The following is a 26,846-nucleotide window of genomic DNA, read 5'->3' on the forward strand; positions in this document are numbered from 1 at the left end:
GCTTATGGGAGGAGCTATCTATTTTTCTCTCTCAAAATAAGAACACCCATTGCATGAGAGATTTTAACTCCCCTCTATACCCTTAAGAGAAAATAGGAGGTATGATAGCTTTTAATGATAGTATGAAATAACTGGCTAATTTTATAAATAGTAATGATTTAATGGATATGGAGATGTGAGGATTCAAGTTCACATGATCAAATAATAGGAAGGGTTTTGACCTTATTCAATCAAAATAGATAGACTTTTGGTCCTTACTGGATGGGAAGGGTCAACTTCGTCCTCTCTTACGAGACTACCTAGGACAGTCTTGAACCATGCCCCTATCCTTTTTAACTAGAAGGAAGATTCCTTGGGGGGCCTAAGACCTTTTAAATATGAAATAATGTGGTAATCTCATCCTAACTTTAGCACTAGGGTGGTTGAGTGGGGATTAGAATTGAAGGAACAACAATGTTAGACTTTCTGTTAATCTGGAGAATGTGAGATGAAATGTGTAGCCCTGGAAGAAAAAATATTTTTTTAATATCTTTAAGACTAAGGTTGAGGTGGAAGGGAAGTTAGTTAAGCTCCAAAAAGCTATGGGGGAGGACATACCCATGGATAACATTATCTAGGAGGAGGATAAATACAAAAAAGTGTGGAAGGAAACGATGATAAGGGAGGAGACTTACTGAAAGTAGAGGTCTAGGGTGTTATGGATCAAAGTGGGTGACAAAAATATTGTGTTTTTTCATAGATCTACCTCAATTCATAAATGGAGAAGCACAATTGATAACATCAAAGATGACAATAATGTGAAGTTAGTTAAGCCTAAGGAAATAGGGAGTTGGGCGATGGCTTACTTCATAAACTCTTACTTGGAAGAGCAAAGAGACTTTAGAGAGGAGGATAGGAAATGGCTGATTGATTCAATGCCCATGGTGATATCAACTAAAGAGAATGAGGAATTAGTAAAAATGGTCACTAAGGAGGAAGTCCATAGAGTAGTGTTCTCTATGAAAGTTTATAAATCCCTAGGACTAGATGGTTTCCTATCAGTGTTCCTTTAGCACTTCTGGGAGGTTATCAAGTTGGACCTCCTTCAAGTAGCTTGTGATTTTTTCAAAACTCAGAAGCTTCTTAAATAGCTCAATTAAAATTTCATTATACTAATTCCCAAGGTGACGGACCTAGAGGTCCTTTCTAACTTTAGGCCGATCAGTCTATGTAACACTACTTACAATATCTTCTCTAAAATTCTAGTGAATAAGTTGAAGCCACTACTACATAAGTTCATTGGGAAAACCTAGAGTGGGTTTGTCCCAGGGTGACAAATCCTAGATGCTGCTATAAAAATGCATGAAGTCTTACACGCTATGGAGAAAAGTGGTAATCTTGGTATGGCCTTGAAACTTGACATCTCTAAAGCTTATGATAGGATTAATTAGACCTTCTTGTATAAATTTATCGAAATGATAGGTCTTAGTCATAATGTTATTAGATTGGTGAAGTCGATGGTGGAAACTGTCAGCTATTTTTTGATGGTTAATGGGTCATCTTAGGGAAATTTTGGAGGGGAGAGAGGACTTAGGCAAGGTGACCCTATCTCTCCCTACCTATTTATTATGGTTGCTGAAGTCCTAGGAAGAGTGTTCATGAGAAAGTTGGAGGGAGAGAATAATCAAAGGCATTATACCTACTTCCACTCTACCTCCTAAAGTGATTCAATAGTTTTTGGATGATACCTTTCTTAGTGGGGAGTCCTTGGTGGGTGAAGCTAGAGCTTGGAAGTTAGTGCTAGAAATATATGCAGTGAATGTGGGTCAAAAGATAAATTTTGATAAAAGCCAAGTGTTCTTCTTTAATACTAGCTAACCTTTGTTAGAGTAAATAATTAATTATTAATTATTTATTCTATTTACTTAAGCTTACTTAGGTAAATGCATTTTATTTATTAGTTGTAGTCTAGGAGTTTGTTATAAGTTGTTGACAATATGGGAGTTTGTTCTCTCCTAAGTCATACTTATCCTCTCACATTGTTCGAAGACTTTCCACCTCATGTGGATGTATGCTTAGTCGTCACACTTATCTCCTTGCATCTTCTAGCTTGTTCTAGGAGATTCCATGAGGCCTTTATAAGTGGTCTCTCTCTCATTGTATTTCATAATGCATTTCCATTGTAAATACATATTTTCTTGTGTTTGCATATTTTTTCTCTCATGTCCATTTAGAGTTTTTCCCTTGCTCCATGCTCTTCCTCTCCTTGGTTTCTCTTTGAAAAGTTCTTACATGTAGGTGATCTTGGGCATCTTTTGAGTTGGATTTCATCAACTCCAACATGGTATCAGATCCTTCTTATTGCTGCTTTGTTGAAGCCATGATTTGAAGTCACAAACCCTAGTTTGTTTGTGCATTTTTCTTCAAATCGAGGGAACAACAAATTTTTGGAGCACTTTCAGCCCAAATGAACACTACCATTTGATCTAGAAGACCGTTTGCAGTCAGGATTCATATAAAACTTTTCATTTTTGGAGATAGGGCTCTAGGAGGAAATTTTTTTTTCATTGCAAGCCCCTGTTGTACGGTCATACAGACGATTTCAACGAATTTTTTTTAAAAAAAATAATTTTTGGGTGCTCAGCTAGTGTGCCACTTGGTGGCCACCACCGTGCCATCAGCGCTCAGCCCACGGGCCGCTGCAACCGACTGCGCAGCCGCCGAACCACTGCGGCAGTGTGCCCCTCCCTTAGGCGGCACCTCCTCCTTTGAACCACCCGACACTAGCGGCTCCACCTTGTTTCTCTACTCAGTCATGCTGCTCCACTCTTCCTAGTCTCCTCCAACTATGCCACTTGCTTCGTCAGCTACCACATCGGTGGTGACAGTCAACACCAGTAGCCACACAATGTGCAACACATGGTAAGGCTACCACATGGAATTTTTCCATGTGGCCCCTACCACATCATTTGATTTACCGCGTGGCTACCATGTGGACTACCATTTGGCACCTTTTTCTGCTGCGACAGTCTTCTAGCCATCAAATTTAATGCAGTTGTTTGCTGACGTTAGCATGACATCATCCCTACATCAACCGTTGCACCTCTCTAAGGTCATTTTGGACCTACTTGCAATTTTTTGGCCATAACTTGAGCATATAGAGGTATTTTTCCAATCTGAAAGAAGTGTCAGAAAGTTGATTCCAAGACAGAGACATTGGTATAGGTATTTTTAGGTTTTGATGCAATTTTATTACCCATTTTTAAGTTAAAGTCTAAAATTCTATTTTTAACTCCAGCTTGCATATCTTTTGCATCCCATGTCAATTTTTTGAAAACTTTATATTTTTGGAAAGCTAGTTTTGTCATCTTTTTAGAAATGTAGTCATTTTCCTTAGTTTTTGGTCCATGCTCTTTCTATCATATTTTTGGCATTTTTGCTATATGATGGATATCTTGAGTATTTTAGGCCTGAGGATCATTTTCCTGGCATGGTTTCTTTTTTTTCGACTGTCCTATCTTTCGTGTAGCTTTTTTCCTATTCTAATAATTGTAGCTATCATTTTGAAGCTCTTTTATGTATCACACTAAGATAAAGTGTCACTCTTGCATTTCGAGGGTCATGAACATTATTTTTGAGTTAGTTGTACATGCAATATTTTTATAAAGCACCATTGGGGAATAGTTGTTTTTTGTTTTAGGCATTATTCCTTTGTCAAGTGAGTGTCCCTTCCATGACATTAGCCCCATGCAACGTCAGTGTGATCGTGTCTTTATGGGTGTCTGTACCTCTTCCTCTCTCGTCATTCTTGGTTCGTTTGTAGGAGACTTTGGCCCACCTTCTCAGTTGCTTATCATCTCACCCCATCTACATTAAGGGGGGGTTATGCTATTGTTCTAATGCATTCATGGTTCAATGGTTCAATAGTGTGAACAATGTATTTAGTAGTTGATCCTATATACAAGGCGATTGAAATGGCTGGCTACCTATGCATTTTGGTGAGATGGATCATCTACCATATAGACATGCTTGATTTGTGCCTTCTTCTTCCATTGAGGTTCTTCAGATCAACACTTCTTTTTCTTGATGGCAGAGATTTTGCGGCTTCTTCATGCTTTAGTGATGTTCTTCATGATCACTTCTTGTTCCTGTTTTAGGGAACATTTCCTAGTTGGAGGCTTCGTCTATTCTTCACTAGGTTCTTACCTCTTTTTGGGGGAGGGTTTTTCCCATGTCGTTTTCTCTCTTTCTCCATTTACAGAGGTTGCATCTTTTGCATTATACATGGGTACCTAACATGGCCTCATTGTCGGGACCCATTTTGCATTTATGCATTTCTTAGTTTGTGAGCTTAAGGAATTTCCCTAAGTTGCACTTAAGGGGAGGTGTTAGAGTAAATAATTAATTATTAATTATTTATTCTATTTTCTTAAGCTTTCTTAGGTAAATGCATTTTATTTATTAGTTGTAGTTTAGGAGTTTGTTATAAGCTATTGACAATATAGGAGTTTGTTCTCTCCTAAGTCATACTTATCCTCTCACATTGTTCGAGGACTTTCCACCTCATGTGGATGCATGCTTAGTTGTCACACTTATCTCCTAGCATCTTCTAGCTTGTTCTAGGAGATTCCATGAGGCCTTTATAAGTGGTCTCTCTCTCATTGTATTTCACAACGCATTTCCATTGTAAATACATATTTTCTTGTGTTTGCATATTTTCTCTCTCATGTCCATTTAGGGTTTTTCCCTTGCTCCATGCTCTTCCTCTCCTTGGCTTCTCTTTGACAGGTCCTCACACATGCAGGTGATCTTGGACATCTTCAGAGTTCAATTTCATCAACTCTAACAACCTTTAGCATAGGATTCTTAATATTTTAGACTACAACATTGCTGAGTTACTAGATATTTATCTAGATCTCCCATTAACCATGAAAGACATGAGTAACAATTTTTGGAATGGGATTTTGGAAAGAATGGAGAAAAAACTTATTGATTGGAAAGGTAAGACCCTGAGTAGTGTGGGCTGATTTCCTCCCTCTAAGGATTACCAGTGTACTTCCTATCCTTATTTAAAATTCTCAGTGTATGGCTAATAAATTGGAGAAAATTCAACGTAACTTCCTTTGGTCTAAAGGGAACAAGAAGATTAGAATAAGTTTTGTCAGCTGGGAAATGGTTTGTAAACCAAACTAGAAAGGTGGTTTGGGAGTAAGGAAGATAATTGATCTGAACAATGGGCTTCTCACTAAGATGGGGTGCAACTTGATGAATGGAGAATCTAATTGGTGTAATATTATGAGAGCTAAGTACCTTGGAAATCTATTTTTCTCTCACTGCACCTGGAGAAATGATCTTCCTATGGGCTTTGAAATATGTGGAAATATTGTGAGAAACATAACCCTTTTGAAGGAGGGTGTTAGGTGGCTTTTGGGGAACGGTAACTAGATTAATTATTGGGAGGATCCACGGCTTACAAATAAACCTTTAATAAAATAAAAAGTTTGGGTCTCTCATGTATTACTTGTAGGACCAAGGGGGTGGAATGGTAGCTGATTTTATTTTTTAGGGAAGAATGTGGGAAAAGGTGAAGCTACAACAGAATGTTATAGTTAGAAGGGAGTTGGTTGATAAGCTTAATTCTTTGCTGGAGGAGTACACTAGGAAAGAGACACAATTGATGAGTTCATTTGGAAGGCTACCCCGATGGGGGAGTTCTCAATTAAATCTGCCTACAAATTATTGGTTGACAAAACCCTTGAACCTAATGACTAGGGGAATGTTTGGTTTAATCACTTAATCCTTAAGATCAATATTTTATAGTGGATCACCATTCATGGGAAAATTCTCACTATAGACAACTTGAAGAAGTGGGGGTTTCAATTACCAAATAGATGTCATATGTGTAAGATGGAGTAAGAAAATTTCAACTACTTATTCTTGCATTCCAGGTTTGCTTCAAAGGTGTGGGAGAGAATTCTTTAGATGTTGGAGGTGAATTGGGTGTTTAATGTGGATTTGGGGCAATTGGTAATGAACTAGTGGGGCCCCTTTACCCACCCCCTCTTGAGCTATCTATGGAAGATCATTCCCCCCATGGTTTTTGGGTTATTTGGAAAGAGAAAAATAATAGGGTGTTCAGGAATGAGGAGAGAGAGGAGAGATTCATGGTGGAAAGAGTCTACAAATTGATAGTCAAGAACATTAGTTGTACCAAGTGGAAAAAATTGATGTTCCCCCTTCTACCCTAGAGGTGAGGGTGGCCAAGTGTTGGTCATTGGTAGAAGAGATTATGAAAATTGATAATTCTAATCTTTTGTCTAGAAAAAGAGCCCAGTGGAAACCCCCACCTGCTAATTGGGTCAAACTCAATTTCAATGGTGCTGCTAGAAAGGAGGGTTCAGTGGGGGGAGGGATAGTCAAGGATAGTAAGGGAAGGATGTTGTTGGCATGTACTAGTTAGTTAGGGAATATTTCTAACAACACAACGGAGGTGATTGCCCTATATCGGGGCTTAAAATTGGTCATAAGTATGGGTTGGAGGATGTGAAAATTGAAGGAGATTCTAAAATAATTATTGAGACTATCAAAGGTAATATGAGGGAGGGACAAGCTAGTAAACATGTAACTAATGATATTAAGTTCCTATTAACCATTCTTAATAGGTTTGATTTGAATGACACATTTTGGGAGGGAAATAGTGTGGCTGATGGAATGGTGGCGATCAGATTAAGGATGAAGGGGTTTAGATGTTGGAGAGATTTTAATAGATTGCCAAAGTTGGTAAGGGAGTTAGTAAGCCACAAAGTGAGAAATGATGAGTCCTAGCTAGTTATTTTTTATGCTATTGACTTAGAGGGGTGGACATGTCCTTGAAGTGCAAATGGCAAGGAGTAAAGAATTGAGTATAGGTAATAATAAATATGCATGGCTCAAAAATTGGAAGTTTGAAATGTGGGATTTTTATTTATTTCCCTAAATGTGTCATCATACGTCATGCTAAGAAAGGAATTTTTTTTAAAGGTTTGATGTGCATTGGGAATGATGAAAATGATTAGGGGATAGATCATGGTAGTCGACACGTGATCTTTCTTACCAAGTTGGTTATTTTCATTATTACTATTAATTGCGATTATCATCTCCACTTTTAGGTTTTTCTACCTAAGTGTGAAGTCTTTTTTAGAAACTATGTCTGGGCTCTGAAGAGAAAGAGAGGAGAGTAAAAAATTGCAAAGATGGGTGGCGATTTGATATGCATTGAACCAGTTGTGATTGATGAAAATATAAGGAAGCACCAAGTGTGGTACTTACTAAAGGAGGATGGTTTTATCTCATTTACGGAGGTAATTAATGGGTGGGACAAGAATTGCTCTATGCAATTTGTTAACTCCTAGGAGAACTGTAGAGTTACCATCAATGATATATTGTTCCATATTTTAGAGGAGGCAATTGCTCTGGTGACAAGCTTGACTAGGAAGGGTAGGAAATGGCAAAAGGTGACAAGGGTGACATATGATGCGAGCCTACAACATTTTTTTTGTGGATGGTGAGGAACCAATTTGGAATAGAGGTGGTTTCATGTGAGAGAAGCTTCCTAACCCATGGAATGAGTTTTTTTTTGGTTTTGATGAAATATCTTACCCTAGAAGGAAGGTATGGAGTCTACTAGTACTATCACTTTCCTCTCCTTAATCATTTTTGCCATCGTGACTTGATTTCACTTCCTTTCTTCTTGCTACATGAATTAGAGGATATTGTTGTTGATGTCAAAGAAAAAATAAAAAAAGGGGTTTAATTTTAGAGTTTTACAGAAGTGTTTAATTTTTACACTGTACCAATTCCACCTTGCCCTGGACCCCCATAGGATTATGGAAACTAACATTCCTTCCCATCTGAATCCCTGGCCCCAAATGGTTCCCCTTAGGATTACAGATCGTAGAGCCCCTACCCCATAGTCTTCACCTAGTGGGTCCTTGGTGAATCCCTCCCCCGTGGGGAAAAGAGGGAGGCATGATAAAGGGAAGGAAGATGAGGTGATGGAGTTAGAGGGTGAGGATAGAGGAGGTGGGAGGAGGTTGGGGAGGTTAGAAAAATCTAATGCTAAGAGGAAGTTGAAGGAGCGAGCCTCATAGGAGGGGAATCAAATTCAGAGGATTCGGGCTACCCCAATTGGAGGATGAAAGAAGAAGCAGTTAACTTTGAGGTGGGAGGTATGGAGGAGGTGGAGGAGGAGGCATCAAACTCGTCTAGGTTAGATTCAGGTGATGGAAAGGAGAATAACAATGTGTCACATGTTTTAGTGATAGTTGAGTTGGGGTGTGTGGACCTAACAAAGGATTAGTTCCCTAATATGGTGGACAAGATGCCTTCCCCCATAATGATCTCCTCTCCTATTAAGGTTGTTTCTAAAAATGCTACTAACTCTATGTTTGTGCAAGATACCGCTAAGACTAGTACTAATGGCCATTCAAGTGGTTTTCATAAGGCTAGTAATGAGGAATGGGAGAGAATTCATGTGCTAGAGGAGAGGATGTGCCTACTGACCAAGTTCATGGTAAAAGTGACACATGCGGATGCTACCACTTTGTGCCTGCTCAAGGATGTTGAAGGGGACTTATCTAAGGAGGACTCTAAGATTCTATTTGACTTCTTGGTAGAAGATTGGGTGAACATCCTCCTAGGGAGGAAAGAGGCCAAAAAATCTTAAGGGCTCCCTCCTTTTTCTTTTTATGTTGTTAATCTACTAGTTACTGGACTTATTAGTTTGCAAGGCTATTATGTCTTTGTTAATATTTTTATTTAATCTATTAAGTTTGAAAACAAGCATTTTTTTAAGCCTACTGATACTCTCTTAATTATAGTAGAAAACTTGGTTTTTGTTTCTAGCAACAATAGGGGTTAGTTTAATAGTATTGATGGTATTCCACTGGTAGTTGACCAGTTTTCTGTTATGGGCCAGCCCCCTTGCTTTGGCTACTATTAATTAAAAAACAAGAAAGACATACTTATTCAAAAAAATCCAAACATTTAAATTTCTAAATTTAGTTGTCAATTCAACTCTATCTCTCTATTTCTATGAATGACTAAATCTTACTAGAAGAGAATTTCTATTCTTTTGATTTAAAATAAAATAGTCACAATAATAAGTTAATAAATCTTGATTAAAAATGAGATACACTCTTAAATTTGCAAGAGAGGTTATACAATTATTCAAACATTTGAATTCCTATATTAAATTATCAATTGAACCCCCTCTCTATTGTTCTATCTCATATTACATTAAATAGAATTATAGCAAATGAATGACAAAATCTTGTAAAAGAGAATTTTCTTTTTGGTACTTTTTAAAAATCTATGTCATTTTCATAGTCCATTTGTTTTCTTTATTTACATTTTTCTTCATTCTTTCCCTTTTTTAATAATTTTATTAAGATATGTCAATATCTCATTTTGCAGTTGTTTCTATTATATCACTCTTATTATTTCTTAATATCTATTTATATTGATAGATTGTCAAATAATATCTTAGTTGGTTGGTTTTTACATCTTTTAAGTAGTGTTCTTAAATTTCTCATAATTATTAAAGGAACTACAAAGAAAAACATGTGATGATGGGATTGTAAAATCAAAAAGCATAATGAGAACTACATAATAAATCAAATAAAAATAATATGTTGTAATTACTAATTATAGTATACCTTATAAAAAAATTTACTTTAATTTTATTTTAATTTCTATTGGCTTTACCCTATATATAACTCATATTTTTTGAAATAATAATAACTACATTAATATTTTCACTTATTTTTGTACAACATTCATAGTTTTTGATCTCACATTATATTTTGAGGTAAAATATTTTACCAACCTATGTTTTCTTTTTTCTTTTGGTTTGCACATTATTTTTAAAAAAAATAGTAAAACAATAATAAATGTCTAATATTGGTATTTTGTTGTACATTTTATATTTTAATTTGAATTTATATTGAATAAAGGATTTCAACCAATTTGAAGCTTCATAATATTAACTAGAATTTAAAAAATTATCAAATGATTATTATATTAATATTCATTGTCAAATGGTCTTCAATATTAACAAGCATTTTGTTGTATGCCTTTTTGAATGCAAATAATATTTAATTATTTGAACTCTCATGTCAATTAAAAATATTTTCTAGTAGATTACATGTCTAATTCTCTGAAAGCTCAATGCTAAATTATGTATACTTAAACAAACAAATATATTGTTTAGTTGTAAATTTTTATTATTATTTTTGTTTATTTATATTCAATAAGATCAATACAAATACAATTAACTATAAAGATAAATACCACCTTGTCACACTTGTTATGTAATTACTACAACTCTGGAGACAGTAGCACAACCACTCCAAAACATTGTCAACACTACTTTACAATTACATCACTAAAATCAATTTTAAGCAGCACTTGAGGCCAGAAGGCATCATGAGTTCAACACTAGGATTATTTCTTCTGAAAAGGAGCAAAAGCACAGTATGTCTGTGCTGCGGTGATGCCAATTACAAGAATCGCAGTCAGCAGCGCCACTGCCTTCCACGGTCTGGAAAGATGTTCCCCATGAAACTCAGCCCACATATTTCTGAGCTTACTCTTATAATAATTCTTGATTAGGGTTTCCCTGATTCCAGCTTTCACCTCCTGCCCATGCTCCAGAAACCCTGCGAAAAACATAGGCTTGGCCATGCCGTCCCACATCTTCGCCACGTACTCATCCGTGATCATCATGCTGTGCCTGTCGATGAGATGGCTTTTTCTAAGCAGGGCAACGTCCTCTGGCGTGTCGATCAGGCAGTCCATCAGTTCAACGTACTGTGTCACATGTTTCGCCCGATTGGTGTCGTTGAATTCGAGCGCCAGCAGACTCCTCAGCATTACCTCTGTGTACGTGTGTGACATCACAATCTTGGGAAGAAAAAGAGAGTCTGAATGCTTGTCAAACCTAATTTTTCCAGACCCGGGTTTGAACTTGATTCCGGCCTTGGCGAGCTCTTTTGCATTGTATTTCTCCAGGAAATCTTCGTCGCCTCGTTTTGCTGGGTGACGAATGAAGAGAGCGAATACGAAGGCAAGCATGTCGTTAATGGCTTTCATGAAGCGCTCGTAGAAACTCGGATTCCTATCTTCTGTCTTGTGAATCTGCAAGAACGATAGGTATTTGTGCATGCAACCCAGTAGATGACTGTCTTCTTCGTAAGCACTAATCTCCACATCACGAGAAACTAGAAAGCAAGAGAGATGAGATATTTGAGCCTTGAGAAAATCTTCATCTGTATTGCGCTTTAGATCACAGTCTATTTCTCTGAGGAGAGAGAGAGGGATCTGATTTTCAAGCTTCACAATATCACACCTGATGCTTGTGAGTGTGGGGGTAAGAATTTCACCATACCTGCTGCTGTGTCTTAGAGTCGCCTCCCGCTTAAGAAGGTGCAACCCATTTTTGAAAAACTGGTAGAGGAAAAGAGCGTCCACAGTCATCATCCACCCAAACTTCTCTCTGTCGTTGATCTTCCAGTCGTAGAACTGCTCAAATTGGGATGATTTTTCTTTTATTTTGGCCAAGAATTCCTCCAAGGGCTTGGTTTTTGTTGCGTCTACTGCAGAGTTGAGCTTGTAAATATCCATCTGAGACAGATGGCTGAGGGATGAGTGATACGGCCCCATGGGTTCCTCTTGCAGAGAGCGGTGGTGGTAGGGGCCGAGAGACAACATTTGAGGAATGTATGCCTCTACCTTTGCATTGATCAGAGCTTTGGAGATGTTGGAATATTTAATGTAGTTGTTGTTTCTTCCTGGAGCCAAATGCCCACCTACCTCCTTGACGGCTTGCAAAACGATCAAATGAATTTATTGCATGGTAGGTGAAAATTTTGAAATCTAAAAAGAGGGGGAAAAATAAGACAAAAGGAATGATCTCTTTCATTCAACTAGGAGAGAGAGAAGAAGTTGAAGAGATCAGAAGTTGCAGAGAGTAAAAAAAAAAAAAAAAAAAAAGTAACAGCAGATCCAGTTTGTTGCAGGGACAGAGGAAGTTCATTTCGTGCCTGTAGTTGCATGTGTTTCTTCTTTGATCATTCTGTAAGTTGAATGTTTTATTGTTTCATTCGTCCTATTGAAGCAGTGATTGCTCTAGGTGTTATTGTATGCAGCCATTAGAGCTACAAGTTTGAAGTTTAAAGTTTGAAGTTTTATCATTTTTAGGGTTGTGAGTTTTAAATTTTGTTTTAATATTTCTCACATGGTATCAGAGATTTGAGGCCCTACATCCACAGTGAGTTAGGACATTTGTTTTCTTGGGATATTTGACATGGTAGGAGATGCAGGAAAGATATGGCAGCAGCCACCATCCTTCAATAGACAGAATTATGATACATGGGCAAAGAAAATAAAAACCATTATGGTTGCTAATGATTTGTGGGAGTTTGTAGTTAATGGGTTCAATGATGTGACAGACCCCGCTCAGTATGCTGCTCTCACAAATGCACAAAAGACTCATTTGAAAGAGTCAAGGAGGAAGGATGCTAAGGCATTAAGTTTGATTGAAGTAGCAATGACAGAAACTATTTTTTTCAAGATTGCAGCAGCAAATTATGCAAAGGAAGCATGGGATATCCTTGAGACAAACTTCAAGGGGACTGATAAAGTTTGTACTGTAAAGCTGCAGAATATAAGGAGGGAGTTTGAGAACCTTTAGATGAAAGAAAATGAATCAATTGCAAACTTCAGTTCAATGACCTCCAATGTGATTAATCAATTGAAGTCAAATGGAGAAGACTATCAAGAGCAGAAGATAGTGGAAAAGATATCGAGGAGTTTATCTCATAAATATGATAATTTAGTCATGACCATAGAAGAGGCAAAAGACCTCACTGTTTTGACAATGGATGAGTTGATGGGTACACTTCAAACCCGTGAGCATAAGATCAACAGATCTACTTCTTTATCTTTCCAAGAGCAAGCATTCAAGGCTCAGTCAAATCCAAGAGGAAGGGGGAGAGAAAGAAATGGCTCAAGTAGAAACTCCAGAGGTAGAGGCCGAGGTAATGGAGGACAAAGGAATGCTGTAGCAAAAAGCTTAGGAAGAGTAGATGGAGCAAGTAGCTCACAAAATACTTCAAGAGGAGGTAAGGAAAACTATAACTCAAATAAGAGTAATGTAGAATGCTACTACTATCATAAATATGGGCATTATGCAAATGAATGCTGGAAGAAGTAGAATGATCAGTCAGGACAAGCAAATGTGGCTGATGTGAATATGGGAAGTGGACCCAATGCTGCTGCCTTCATCATGTGTAATGTTGGTGAAGAAGGAAGCCCTAAGGTTTGGTACCTCGACAGTAGATGTAGCAACCACATGAGTGGTAATGAAACCTTTTTTTCATTCATTGACAAGAGTTTCAAATCAGAAATTAAGATGGGTAACAATGGAACCCTACCAGTTGTGAGAAAAGGATCTATTATGGTCTGCACCAAGAAAGGTGAGAAAAGAGAAATACAAAATGTGTATTTTGCCCCTAGTATGAAGCACAATTTGATGAGCATTGGTCAGCTCATTCAAAATGGATACAAAGTGCTAATGGAGAATGACACGTGTGTCATTCATGAAAAGGATGGGAGCAAAAATTTACTTGCAGCAGTTCAAATGACCAAGAATAGAATGTTTCCCTTGAGGATTGAAACATGTTTCTTATCTCAAGTTAGTGTTGCACCTCCCACACAATCAGCTCTAAAGAGTGTGATTGAAGACCCCTCACGGCTATGACACCTCTGGCATGGTCATCTTCGCTATGCCGATTTAAATTTATTGTCAAATACAAGAATGGTAGAAGGTTTTCCATGTATAGGGAATTCATGTGACAAGTGTGAGGCTTGTATTTTGGGTAAGCAACATAGGCTTCCCTTTAATTTTGAAAATTCTAGGAGGGCTAGATATCCATTAGAATTATTGCATACTGATCTAGTCAGTCCTATGCAAGTTACTTCCATTAGGGAGATTACTTATTTCATGAAATTTATTGATGATTTCAGTCATAGGACATGGGTGTATTTCTTAAAGAATAAATCTGAAGCATTTGATAAATTTGTAGAATTTAAAGCCTAGGCTGAAAGAGAATGTGGACACAATATCAAGGTCCTTAGATCAGATAGAGGAGGGGAGTATACCTCCAATTCTTTTGTAAATTTTTGCTGGAAATATGGCATAAAGAAAGAGCTCACAGCCAGCTATACACCACAATAGAATGGAGTGGCTGAAAGAAAGAAGAGGACCATTGTTGAAATGGCAAGGAGCATGATGAAAGAGAAAGGTTTCCCAACTAAATTTTGGGGAGAGGTTGTGGCAACAGTAGTTTACCTAATTAATAGGTGTCCTACAAAGATAGTCCATGATAGAATTCCAATGGAAGCATGGTCACGAAGAAGATGGATAGTTGAACACTTAAGGGTGTTTGGATGTGTAGAATATGCACATGTGCGTAAAGAGCAAAGGAAGAAATTAGATGAAAAAGGTGTGAAATGCATTTTCATAGGGTACAGCCCAGAATCAAAGGCATACAGATTGTATGACCCATTGAACAACAAGATGATGCTTTCAAGAGATGTGGAATTTTTTGAAAATTAGTCTTGGTATGTTTCAATTGATGAGTCACCAAGCACATCAAGTAAAGTGCCAATTATGAATGAAGAGGATGCTGATGAACATCAAGAAGAAGGAGCAGATAGAAGAAAAGGCAAGCAGCCTCAGTCATTACTGAGCTCCTCTAGGAATGATCGAGTGTCAGTGCCAAGCAGCAGCAGCGAAGATTCTGATCCCACAGTCTCCTCCCTATTACCAAAAATGACCAAGAGTCTTAGGGAGATATACCAAGATGAAAGGTATGAAGATTATGATGAGAGTGTTAATTTTGCATTATTTTCTCATAGTGATCCAATATATTTTGAAGAAGCTATTAAGGAGAAGAAATGGTGTAAAGCCATGGATGAGGAGATAGATGCTATAGAAAGGAATGAAACATGGGAGTTAACTGAATTACCTCTCAAGAAGCAAGTGATTGGAGTGAAATGGGTCTACAAGACCAAATGTAATGCTGAAGGCAAGATTGATAGGCATAAGGCAAAGCTGGTAGTCAAGGGCTACAAATAGCAGTATGGAAGAGACTATGATGAGACCTATGCCCCTGTTGCATGAATGGAAACCGTGCGTGCTGTCATAGCAATTGCAGCTCAACACAAGTGGAAGGTATTTCAAATAGATGTGAAGTCTGCCTTCTTAAATGGTGTATTGAAGGAAGAAGTATATGTGGAGCAGCCACCTAGTTATGAAGTTGTAGGTGAAGAACAAAAAATATATAGACTAAAGAGAGCTCTTTATGGGCTCAAGCAAGCTCCATGGGCATGGTATAGCAGGATTGACTCATATTTGATAAGCAATGGATTTAGCAAAAGCAATGGTGAGCCTACTCTCTACATCAAGACAACAAATGGAAATGTTTTGATTGTTGTCTTGTATGTAGATGATTTGATTTTTACTGGAAATGACAAGGCTCTAATAGGTGAACTCAAAGAGGCCATGAAAAATGAATTTGAAATGACAGACCTAGGTCTCTTGAAATACTTTCTAGGCATAGAAGTAAAACAAATGCATGATGACATTTTCATCTCTCAAGAAAAGTATGCAAGACAGATCTTGGAGAGATTCAAAATGCAGAACAGTAAGGCAGCCCCCACACCAACAATAGTAGGTTTGAAGTTGAGCAAGGAAGACTCTAGCAAGAGAGTGGATCCAACATTATACAAGAGTATGGTTGGAAGTTTAATGTATTTGACTGCAACTCAGCCAAACCTAATGCATGTAGTAAGTTTGATTTTTAGATTTATAGAAACACCAAGGGATTCCCATTGGCAAGAAAGAAAGAGGATCCTAAGGTATGTGAAAGGTACCAAGGGATTTAGAATTTTGTATACTACAAATGATGATTTCAAGTTGGTTGGTTATATTGATAGTGATTGGGCTGGAAGTTTAGATGATAGGAAGAACACTTTCGGATATATGTTTCATATGGGGTTCGGGTGCAATTTCATGGGCATCCAAGAAGCAACCTATTGTTGCTCAATCTATAGCAAAGGCTGAATATATAGCAGCAAATGCAGTAGCATGTTAGGCTATTTGGCTAAGGAGGATCTTGACAGATTTGAATGAAAGGCAAGAGGATGAAACCACAATTTATTGTAACAACATCTCTTCAATTGCATTGTCCAAGAATCTAGTCTTCCATGGGAGAAGCAAACACATAAAAATCAGATATCACTTCATCACAGAGTTGGTGGAGAATGGGGATATCAAAATAGAATTTTGTAAGTCTAAGCAGTAGCTAGTAGACATTTTTACCAAGCCATTAAGCATTGGAAGTTTTGTACACTTAAGAGAGAGTCTTGGCGTAGTTGATTTGGATCAGTAGTGATCTTTGTTTGTTTGGCTCGGGACAAAGGGGGAGAGTTGGAATATTTAATACATTTGTTGTTTCTCCCTAGAGCCAAATGCTCACATACCTCCCTGATAGCTTGCAGAACGATCAAATGAATTTATTACATAGCAGGTGAAAATTTTGAAATCTAAAAAGAGGGGGAAAAATAAGACAAAAGGAATGATCTGTTTCATTCGACCAGGAGAGAGAGAGAGAGAGAGAGAGAGAGAGAGAGAGAGAGAGAGAGCAGAAGTTGAAGAGATCAAAAGTTGCAGAGAGCAAAAAAAAAGTGATCAGTAGATCCAGTTTATTGCAGGGACAGAGGAAGTTCATTTCATGTCTGTAGTTGCACGTGTTTCTTCTCTGATCATTCTATAAGTTGAATGTTTTATTGTTTCATTTGTCCTATTGAAGCAGTGATTGCTCTAGGTGTTATTGTATGCAGCCATTAGAGCTACAAGTTTGAAGTTTTATCATTTTTAGAGTTGTGAGTTTTAAATTTTGTTTTAATATTTCTCACAGGACACACGCATACTCGTTCTACCAACTGTACCACCATTCCTACTGTCTTCCAAAAAAAATTGGGCCTCCACTATCCATTCATGAGATATTAGTTGTTTCTCTTCACTTGTACTTGCTCCCATTGAAAACTACCAAACTAGGAGATAGCTCTAGATAACAAAAACACTGGATGAAGTTCAACCATTAATAAAATCGGAATTGGTATACAAGTTTTACCTTGAGGAGGCATATGTTTTTCTTGTGACCCAAGTAAAATGCCATTCTATTAATTTACATTCTTTGGATCAGATTCTGACACCAATGCAATCACATCCTTCACATCAGAGCTGGTCGAGCTTTGGATTTTCTTCCAGTCTGACAAAAATTTAATTGCGAGAGAATAACGCTGTTTTAAAAAGTGTTTCATTCTTCTTCCACAAACATGCGAATAATTTTGTAAGCTAATGAGAAAATTTTTGTAAGCTGATAAAACCAAATATTTGATTTGAGAGGAATGTTTTAAAGTGAGATGATTTCAATTAGATTTATTCAAAAAATGGCAAAGGATGTCGTTCGAAGATTGGGTATCAAGAAAATAACACCATCATATTGTCATGATTAATATTATTCCTTTACTACAAAGCCTTTCACCAACAATAGTTTTAAACTGTTCATATATCTTTCATCTTTCCTCTAATCAAATATTCTAGATAGTTGAAAACAAATGAAAAGTATTTTAATAATATTTTAAAATATAAAGTAATGAATTATAAATAAATGTAATTTTTACAATGATAAAAAGGTTCACAGCTATTTGATTTTTTTGATCATTATTTTGTTTCCATCAAATCATTTTATGATATATATTGGAAAAGAAACTAGAAATAATATTTTTAAATTTGAGAGTAATGAATGACAAATTTGAAATATATAATTATATATTTCAAATTGATATACATTAAAATCTATTCATAATCATAATAGGGCTACCATTATAGTATAAAAAGCTATTTTCAGTCTTAGAACTGATTCAAAAGTTCATTTTTTGACATTAATCTTACATTGCCACCTTCTTTTGGGATGTTGAGAATCCTATCTCTTTGGATAACACTACTATTATCCTTAAGATGCAGTATTCAAGTATCTTTACTATCACTATATAAGGATGCCTGTTCATCACCATTCTTCAAAGCAGATTCTAAAAAGTATTCTTGACTTTCCAAGCAATAAGGAAATTGATGCTTGTGATGATAGGAGGGTACACCATCTTAGACCCAAAAATAATCCTTAGAAGCTTCTTTGGAGGAGAAAAAATATAAGGGAACTTCCATATATTTTTTAGCAATGCTTATGCTAAGGGTTAGTTTGAGAAGTAGAGGCTTGGCAATAACCTCATTGAAATTGAATCATGGTTTTTCATTGCAAGATGTATGGAAACATGTGAACTTATAACATAAAAAACTATAAAATTTTACTATCTTTTATGTATCAAAAATTGCAACCTCTAAAACTATAAAATGTTTCTATTTCACTGATACCAAGAACTACAAGTTGTGAACTAGCATACTCCAAAATGGGAAGATGGTTGGTCAGGAAAATAAAAACACTTTATAACTATCATAAGAAGCTAAAAGGTCTATTAGAGTCCAAGAATATAATAAAACCATTGTTACGATTGAGTGTAAAGAGGGAGGTGGATCAGAGGGTGAAAATGTAAGTATTCACTCTAAATCACTCTAGTTATCCCATTGTAGTAGGGTTGAATTGAGGTAAATTGAGATATAAAGACTCTGTTGAAGTTTTGGTTTAGCAAAGAAGTGATAAGAATTGTCATAATCTATTTATATTATATTTCTATGGAAATGAGAAGTTTCTCTTCCAGTTCATTTTGAAGTGTGTATATGTTTCTATTATGGTTATATTTTTAGACTGATTGTCTTACTTCTGTGTGATGTAAATTGGTTACATGTATTCTCTTAAAGATTTAAATTATGTAATAAATTTCTTAACATTGGCTGACTCCATTTTGGAACTTGGTCGTTCTTGGAAATAGAAGATTGAATTAATTATTTACAATTGATAAATCCTCTAACATATTGATTTCATTATGAAACAAAGATCGGGTCATCAAGATCCTATAAGTTTGTATGGGTTTTCCATTTCCCTTGCATCACATCTACCTATAAAATTTCATCCAAAATGAAAAATTAAGTCAAAATTTATGATTTTCAAAAGTCCATGCATAATTTCTGGTGACAAGTCTATTGTAAATAACTTCTTGAATATATCTTGGACTAGATTTGAGCATTAATTTCAGTGGTATACATAGTTTTCAATAGTATGTTTAAATTTGCTACTACTATTTATGTTATAAAAGTTAATTTTTAAACTATACTTGAGTGCAATACTAGTAAGGAAACAACTCGTCTAAAATAATTTAACTTTTCAAGTTAATTGTGAGATATTCGTAGAGTAGAATATTGCCTGTGGCCATACATGAACAACTAATTTGAGATTTATTAATGTATATACTTTCTATTTCATTATCTTTTCTCACGATCCCTTTTTCAAACAAAGGTATATTTCTTATGACATGTCACAAAGATATTTTGGTTTGTAAGAATCATCTTTGATTATAAACATAACTTTTAGATGTGTTTTGTCACCTATCTTTCAAATAATATTGAAAAATATTTCATTTATTTCTCCTTTCTATTGATGACATAGAAGCGACATCTTAATTGTTGGATATTATGAGATTGGTTTTCTACAAGTTTATCTCTTATGGAAAATGTTCTTTTCAATTAAGGGCTAAAACATATTTTTTATATGGGACCCAAAACCTCAAAAGTTTTACAAGCATATTAAAACATTAAGGTCCCAACAAAGAATAATGCCTCAAAGACCTGCATGCCCATAGACAAAACCAAAAAAAAGAAAAATACAACCAACAACTAGAGCATAAATAAAACAAAGAAAAAAATTAGAGGAATAAGGGAACCAAAACTAGAGCCTAAACTAGAGACATAGCATTCTTCTTCAGCTCTTGTTGAATCTATTTAATTTTATCCGCCACTTCTTTGATCTCATTCTCATGAGTCACAAGGCTTTCCTTTTGCTTCTTGTACATGCTAGTATGCATATATTTTCTAGACCTGGTAGGTTTTCCTATTGAATTTGTATTCTCAAGGTCAAGCATGAGCATAAAACAATCATCCTGATCAATATTTCTATTAGTCTATTTAGGCTTTCTATAGTAGCTTATATTTAGATTTAGAAACTAGTGAGGACACATTTAATAACATCATCCATTCTTTTAATTTTCCCTTATAACTCCTCAATAAGATTGTCATTACTCTTGACTTCATCCTTCTCCTTCAAAAGTCTATTAGCTTCCCTTGTTTATAGCTCTTCAAGTTTATCCTCAAGGGATTTGTATTTCAAATTGGGGATCTTGAAAGAATTGAAGGATCTTTTCTCAAGTCTAAAATTGTACAAGGAGATAACTTTTGTAGTTTGAAGCACCACAAATGATGGATGAACACTAACATCCCGAAGGTCCTCCTCCAAAATTTTGGCATTGACTTCCTCAAGATTAATATCTTAAGCATATAAATGCACATTTTTCTATTCTATTTGTCCTTAACCCCTTTCTCATTATCCTTCTCAAAATGACTAGTACTCTCCATCAATTTTTCAACCAAGGTAGTGGGAGACATCTAGATATCATAGTTAAGTGATTCATCATAATCTACCAATCTAACAACTACCTTCTCCTCTTCTCCAACAATGTCCTCTTGGATACTAGGTTTCTCCAGTTTAGTGCTAACAATAGGCATAGGAACATCCTTCTGTACAAAGCAAGTGGAAGTAGGAGAGGATTGATTTTCCATGGAAAAAGTCTAAAATATTATTTCTTGTTACCTTTAAGATATATCTCTTCTTCTCTAGAGAAATAAATTATACAAAATATAGGGTTTTTATTTCCTAGGAACTACTAGGAACATCAAGGTCTTTCTCTCTATGTATTGAGAAATCGATTAAAATATTTGTTCTCCTTTGTTTGAAAATAGACAATGCAAATATTTTGATACTTGATAAAGTTAACAGGAAACCCAATGGAACTCCCATATGAAATTGTGTCCTAGTTTCTAATAATATGTTTCCATGATATTATGAAGGTGGAAATTTTGATTGTGACATATTTATAAAAATGCACCCTTTTTGTATTTATGAAAAATATGTATCTATCTATATCTATTGTATAAATATATAAAATTCCCCCCTTAGTGGTTATTTATAATTAGGTTAGAAAGGATTTTGGAAGGATCTGAAACCTTGTTATAGTGAAAGACAAACCAAAAACAACACTAGAAAAGACAAGAAGACAAACTCACCAAATCCAAGCACAAATGGTTTTTTAAAGGAACCTAGAAATTTTAAGGGATTTTGAAAGGACCCTAAACCTTTTGCAAATATACCTATACTCATAACTTCTTAAATAATGAACTACAATGAGATGAGAATTTTGAAGGTTTGAAAAATCATCTTAATATGTTTCAAATTAGAATCAATGATCTCTCTTCTACACCTGACATGAACCACCCACTAGCTAGATACTTCTTCACTATCAAGACTCCAGTCCACCTCATAAGGAGGGGAATCCTTCTTGATTAGAGCTATAGAGGAAAAGGAAAAAAGGAGGGGTAAATAAAGAATTCCTCTTGCCATACCCATAGAAACTAAATAAAGTAACACCAAGATTCTAAAAAAGGGCCACAATCTAATCTAAAATAAACTAAAGCAAGATTGGGCCCTTGAAAACTAACAACACTAGCTTTACCAGCAAGGAAAAGAGAACTAAAAACATTAACTTAACATAAAAGAACTCCCAAATTCATAGGATAAACAACCTAGTAAGCTAGAAAGTCTAAATTGGGGACAACAACCTTAAACTAGCCACCATAGAGTAAGTCAACATGAATCTTTCTTAAAAGATCCTAAAAAGTGAGCCATTTTTACCATATAGTCCCATAATTCCTTCAAAAATAAAGGGGGAAGAGAACTCCCTAAATATTCCTTACAACACCAGGAAGAAAAAGGAATCCTTATCACAATAGTACCAACCTTAGCAATAATCATTATCCAAGACAACATCCATAAGACTACTTCATTATCCTCACTTGATAGACTTCCTTAAAGATTTGAATGACTATCATTCATATCTAAAGGCACCAGATCAAGAACAAAAACAAAGATTGAGTTATATCTACCACCATTAACCATAGAAATGAGAATCTCTTGGCCAACAAGGAGATATATTTTCCTATCCTCATAAATAACTATTCTAAGACTAGCATTCCCCCCTTCAACAATAGTCACTAACCAAATATTAAAATTGTAAAGAGCACTCCACAAATTCAACACATTTTTCCAAACTCCACCCTCAAATAAACCCAATAAGACATTGCCCCAAACCTTATAAAGGCCTATAATCACTAGTAATTGACCTCTTCTATATCTAAACACCCCTTTCTCATTATTCCCACCATAAGAAACTTCTCTCACCATATCCTTAAAAAAATAGCCTTAAGGGGATCTTGAAGCCACATTCACAATCCTTAGATATCCCATCCCATACTGTGAGGAGTGTATGGAGTGTGTCTCCCTCCTATATAAAAGATACAAAACAACTAGATGCTTCTGAACCCTTTTCAAGTATAAGAAGAGGAGCCAACCAACTATCATTATTCACTAACAGTGCATAGCCAAACAAAATATAGACTTGAGGAACATGTAGGATGAAAAGGGCCCTAGAATCTCAATCCACACCACACATCTTCTCTATAAATCATATCCAATTCAGCATCCTAAAAATAGTTGTCCTCTTTAAAAGAGCGATAATTATCCTAGAAGAAAATAATGAGGCTATAGAAAAGGACATTTAAAAATCTTTAACAATACTAGAGGAGGAGATGATGCATAACCACCCTCGCCCTAGTCATAGTAGCACCATTGAATAGTAGCCAAAAAACCCAAAGGTTGGGAAGAAGAAAAAATTCATTAAGATCTCTAAGAACAATTTTTTAGATTGAAGCCATAGACAAGAGAAACGACACCAAAGCTATGTAGCAAAAATTGGGGTTGTTATAAATCCACTAATGTTCTTGTTGTTGGGGCCTTGTTTTGAGTTTTTGTGGTCTACCATGTATGGATTGTTATGTGATTACCATAAAATGATAATATCAATAATAGAAGAGACCCTAGAGCATGGGACTATCTTAGTAATATAAACTACAATATGTTGATTCCATTAAATATATAGACTCCACATGCTACAAAAACAAGTACAAGAACCATCAATGTTGGTATCTACATTTCTCCTTCCATCTCTTGATACCAAGACTAGCACACACTAATTAGATAATAATTTTATAACCCTTGTTGATGGTTATCTATATTACTATGTGAGATGAAAAAATAAGTTTAGCTTTTTTCTCCATTTTATCACATTTCTCTTTACTTTTTGTGTTCTAATTCTCTAGCTCTTTCTAAGGGATCTTCAACCTCTTACATTTTTTTGTAGTTGCATAAGCTGAATACTATATAATACTCTATAATTTAAGGATTCGGGCATAGATTTCTGTTATCTTATCCCATGTTTTTCTTTTAGGGTGGTTGGGATGTTCTTTCATATAGCATTTTGAACATTATTTTAATTATGACTAGAATAATTATCGTAGTAACCTTAGTTATATATGAAGAAGATAAGTCTCGGTTCTATTTCAATTATTATAAACAACTTCCTCGCAACAACAACAAATTATACTCAGACATCTATATACTATGTCACCTATTGACTAAAAGAAAAGAAATAAGCATTATAAACTCAATCAAAGTAATGTTCCTTTTCTCTAATACATTGATCATTCATCACTGCATAAAATTAAAAAATTCCGTTTGTCTATACGTGCACTAGTCTAATATAATAATACAACTCCAATCGGCCCCGTTCTTCAATCCTAACTTAAAATCTGAACGGTTTACAGACATGCATGTCCCACCAATATCTGATCTTCCTTTTGTAATAATTCTTGATCAACGTTTCACTGATTGCAGCTTTAACGACATGAGGTTCTTCCAAAAACTCACAAACTAACAGAGTCTTGGCAAGCCCCTCCCACATCTTCAACACATACTCATCCGTTGTGCTCATGCTGTGCCGATCAATGATGTTGCATTTTCGAAGCAGAATAACATCCTCTACTGTGTTAATGAGGCAGCTCATCAATTCCACTGAATTCCAGTGCCAGAAAATTCCTCATCAATACTTCTGTATAGGTTTCTAATATTACAGTCTTGGGAAGGAAAAGAGTATTTGAAAGCTTATGAAATTCTAATTTACAAGACACCTTGGCCAATGATTTGAACTTTTCTCCTACCTTGACGAGCTCTTTTGCATTATATCTATCAACGAAATCTCCACGGCCTTGTTTTGCTGGGTGAGGAAAGATGAAACCAAAGGCGGCTGCAATCCTGTTGCCAAGAGCTGTTCTGAAACGTTCAAATCCAGTACAATCCCTTGGCTTTTCTACTTCCTCTTCTTCTTCTTTTGGGTTATTGGTCTTCAAGAAGGATGAGACATATTTGTGCATGCAAGCTAACAGATGGGGCTCATCTACATAATCAATGTTCAAGTTATTATACAATTGAAAGCATGAGAGATGAGGAATATGAGAGTTGAGACAAAACCCAAGTGTCTTGTTGTGTAGAGTACTATCTATTTCAAAGAGAAGGAAAAGGGGAATTTGATTTTCCAACTTCACAATATCACATGTGATGCTTGTAAGTACCATAGGCTGAGTTTCATTGTTTCTTTGACTTACCTCACTTTGATGAGGATCGTGGTACCCGTTTATGAGAACTTGGTCGAGAAAGAATTCTTCCATCATCATGGTCCTAGCGAATTTTGTTTGGTCATTGATTTCAGTCTTGTAGAACTGCTCAAAATCCAAGGCCATCTCCTTTACATGATCGAGGAAGTAGTCGAAGAGAGTGGGCTTGTCTTTCGTTACTTCTTTTGCAGAGTTGAGCTTGTAAGAATCCATGACATCTTCGTTTAGAGAGTTGTGGTGGTATGGTCGAAGAGAAACCATTTGAGGAACGTATGCCTCTGACTTGGCTTTAAGCAGAGCCTTGTGCACTTTCAGGCTTGTTATAGTTACCGTTTCCTCTCTCTTTTCCACATACTTATCATCTTCCACAGCCAAACGAGCTCCATAATCTGTCTCTTCCTCGTCAGAGTCGGATGAATTTGTTGACGACATCGACAAATGCATACAACAATTCTTAAATTATGGGTTTCGGATAAGATTGGCGTTGGTATAGGGGTTATAATAAGTGGGTGTGTGCTTTTCTTGTGAGCCAAGTAAGTGCCACTTCCTTACTTTACTCGTTTATCCTACTCATGGGTATAACCTCATCTCTACGGCAATTTCTTTTGAAGAAAGTAAATTTGATTTGGAAAGAGTTTATTCCTCTGATGATGAAGAAAGCATTCGACATTGGGACGGGTTAAATATTACACACTGGTTCTATTGGTTAATGGAATAGGAATAGAAAATTAGGAATACATTTTCTATTTAGTTTGATTCTTAGACTAAAAGTGTTAAATAGTCAAAATTAGCTTATTTTTCCAAAGTAAGAATAACATCCAACATCACCATCCACCCATTGTTATTGATCTTCCACTTGTAGACAGATAGTTAATGGATCTGTATCGACACCATTTGAGGAAATTTTTGCCCCTGGCTTCGCATTATTGAGGAACCCACATATAACTTGCTCTACCAATGGTCACGCATTAATTAGAGCGTATAATATTTCTTGCTCTCTTCGACCAATTTATTGTCCTCCATGGTCTATTCTTCAGAAATTAGTTGTTTCTCTTCTTGCAGGTTCTGCCATCAATAACGACGAAATCGGGGAATGCCTGTAAAGAAATAAACCACCTTAAGATTCAAATGGGTGTGTGCTTTCCGTGCCACCCAAGGAAATGCCATTCTTGTGAAATTTCTTGTTATTGGATGAGATCCTACCACCAGAGCAATCACATCTTTCACATATTTGTTAGTTATGCTTTACTGTATCGGCAAGAATTTAACTAGAAGGGAATAAAGCTCACTTCGAAAGTATTTCATTGGTCTAATAGGAAACATTTGATTTGAGAGGATGTTCTGAAGGGCATTGATTTGTAATCGATCGATCTCTTTTATATACGATACATTGATGTTCTAATTAAGTGCCATTCCAAAACTAGATATCAAAAAGAGCACAACCATATCATTGCAAGACTAATGGCCCATTTGACTGCGGGAATATGAAAACGGGAATAGGAATATCTATTCTGGAATACTTATTCTTGAATAGAAAATGAGGTTACTATTCCTGTTCTTGTTTGGTTCACCCAAAATTTAATGTGGAATACATAGACTCAAAAATTTATGTTTTCTAAAATTAAAAAAAATGGAATAGGAATGCGTATTCCCATTCCATCTATTTTGGTGGATTAACAAATCCTCATTTTTGGGTCAAAATTGGAATACGTATTCCAATTTTATTCCTATTCGTATTTCGATTTGGTGCATCCAAATAGAGAATTGAAAATTTTGAAAATATACATATGCCTATTCCACTTGTATTCCCCTTGCCAAACAGAGCCTAAAAGAGTAGGTCATAGCATATGATGATAAGACTTAAAGAGCACAACTATATAATGACAATGACTAGCTGCAAATTTTTCTCTCTCTAATAAAGCCCCTAGACCTAACCAAATTTAAACTTTCACAACTATCATTTTTATCCCTC

General features: G+C 35.9%; 2 protein-coding genes across 2 annotated transcripts; both read right to left on the minus strand.

Moving 5' to 3' along the window:
• Positions 1-10,461: 10,461 nt before the first annotated feature.
• LOC149561001 (putative UPF0481 protein At3g02645) lies at positions 10,462-24,634 on the minus strand. Its single transcript, XM_089827728.1, has 3 exons — positions 24,385-24,634; positions 24,031-24,275; positions 10,462-11,832 (listed from the first exon to the last, which is right to left on the minus strand). Exons 1-3 carry the CDS (start codon positions 24,632-24,634, stop codon positions 10,462-10,464), a joined length of 1,866 nt encoding a protein of 621 aa, XP_089683854.1.
• On the minus strand, positions 23,836-25,328 carry LOC149561002 (uncharacterized). The gene is made up of 2 exons (XM_089823715.1): positions 24,866-25,328; positions 23,836-24,657 (listed from the first exon to the last, which is right to left on the minus strand). The coding sequence occupies exons 1-2, from the start codon at positions 25,316-25,318 to the stop codon at positions 24,640-24,642; spliced, it is 471 nt and encodes a 156-aa protein (XP_089679841.1). The 5' UTR covers positions 25,319-25,328; the 3' UTR covers positions 23,836-24,639.
• Between the last annotated feature and the right edge of the window lie 1,518 nt (positions 25,329-26,846).

This window comes from Cupressus sempervirens, chromosome 4 (assembly GCF_028749045.1).
Source record: "Cupressus sempervirens isolate cs-2001-9-10 chromosome 4, ASM2874904v1, whole genome shotgun sequence".
NCBI lineage: Eukaryota > Viridiplantae > Streptophyta > Pinopsida > Cupressales > Cupressaceae > Cupressus > Cupressus sempervirens.

Excerpts from the sequence above, each read along its gene's own strand:
- LOC149561002 (XM_089823715.1), bottom strand. The coding sequence starts at position 25,318 with ATGCATTTGTCGATGTCGTCAACAAATTCATCCGACTCTGACGAGGAA.
- LOC149561001 (XM_089827728.1), bottom strand. The coding sequence starts at position 24,634 with ATGCACAAATATGTCTCATCCTTCTTGAAGACCAATAACCCAAAAGAA. Across the intron at positions 24,276-24,384 it reads ATCATTGGCCAAGGTGTCTT|TGGAATTGATGAGCTGCCTC; the intron begins GTAAATTAGAAT and ends ACTGGAATTCAG. Across the intron at positions 11,833-24,030 it reads GATATTGGTGGGACATGCAT|GAGGTAGGTGGGCATTTGGC; the intron begins GTCTGTAAACCG and ends CAAGCCGTCAAG.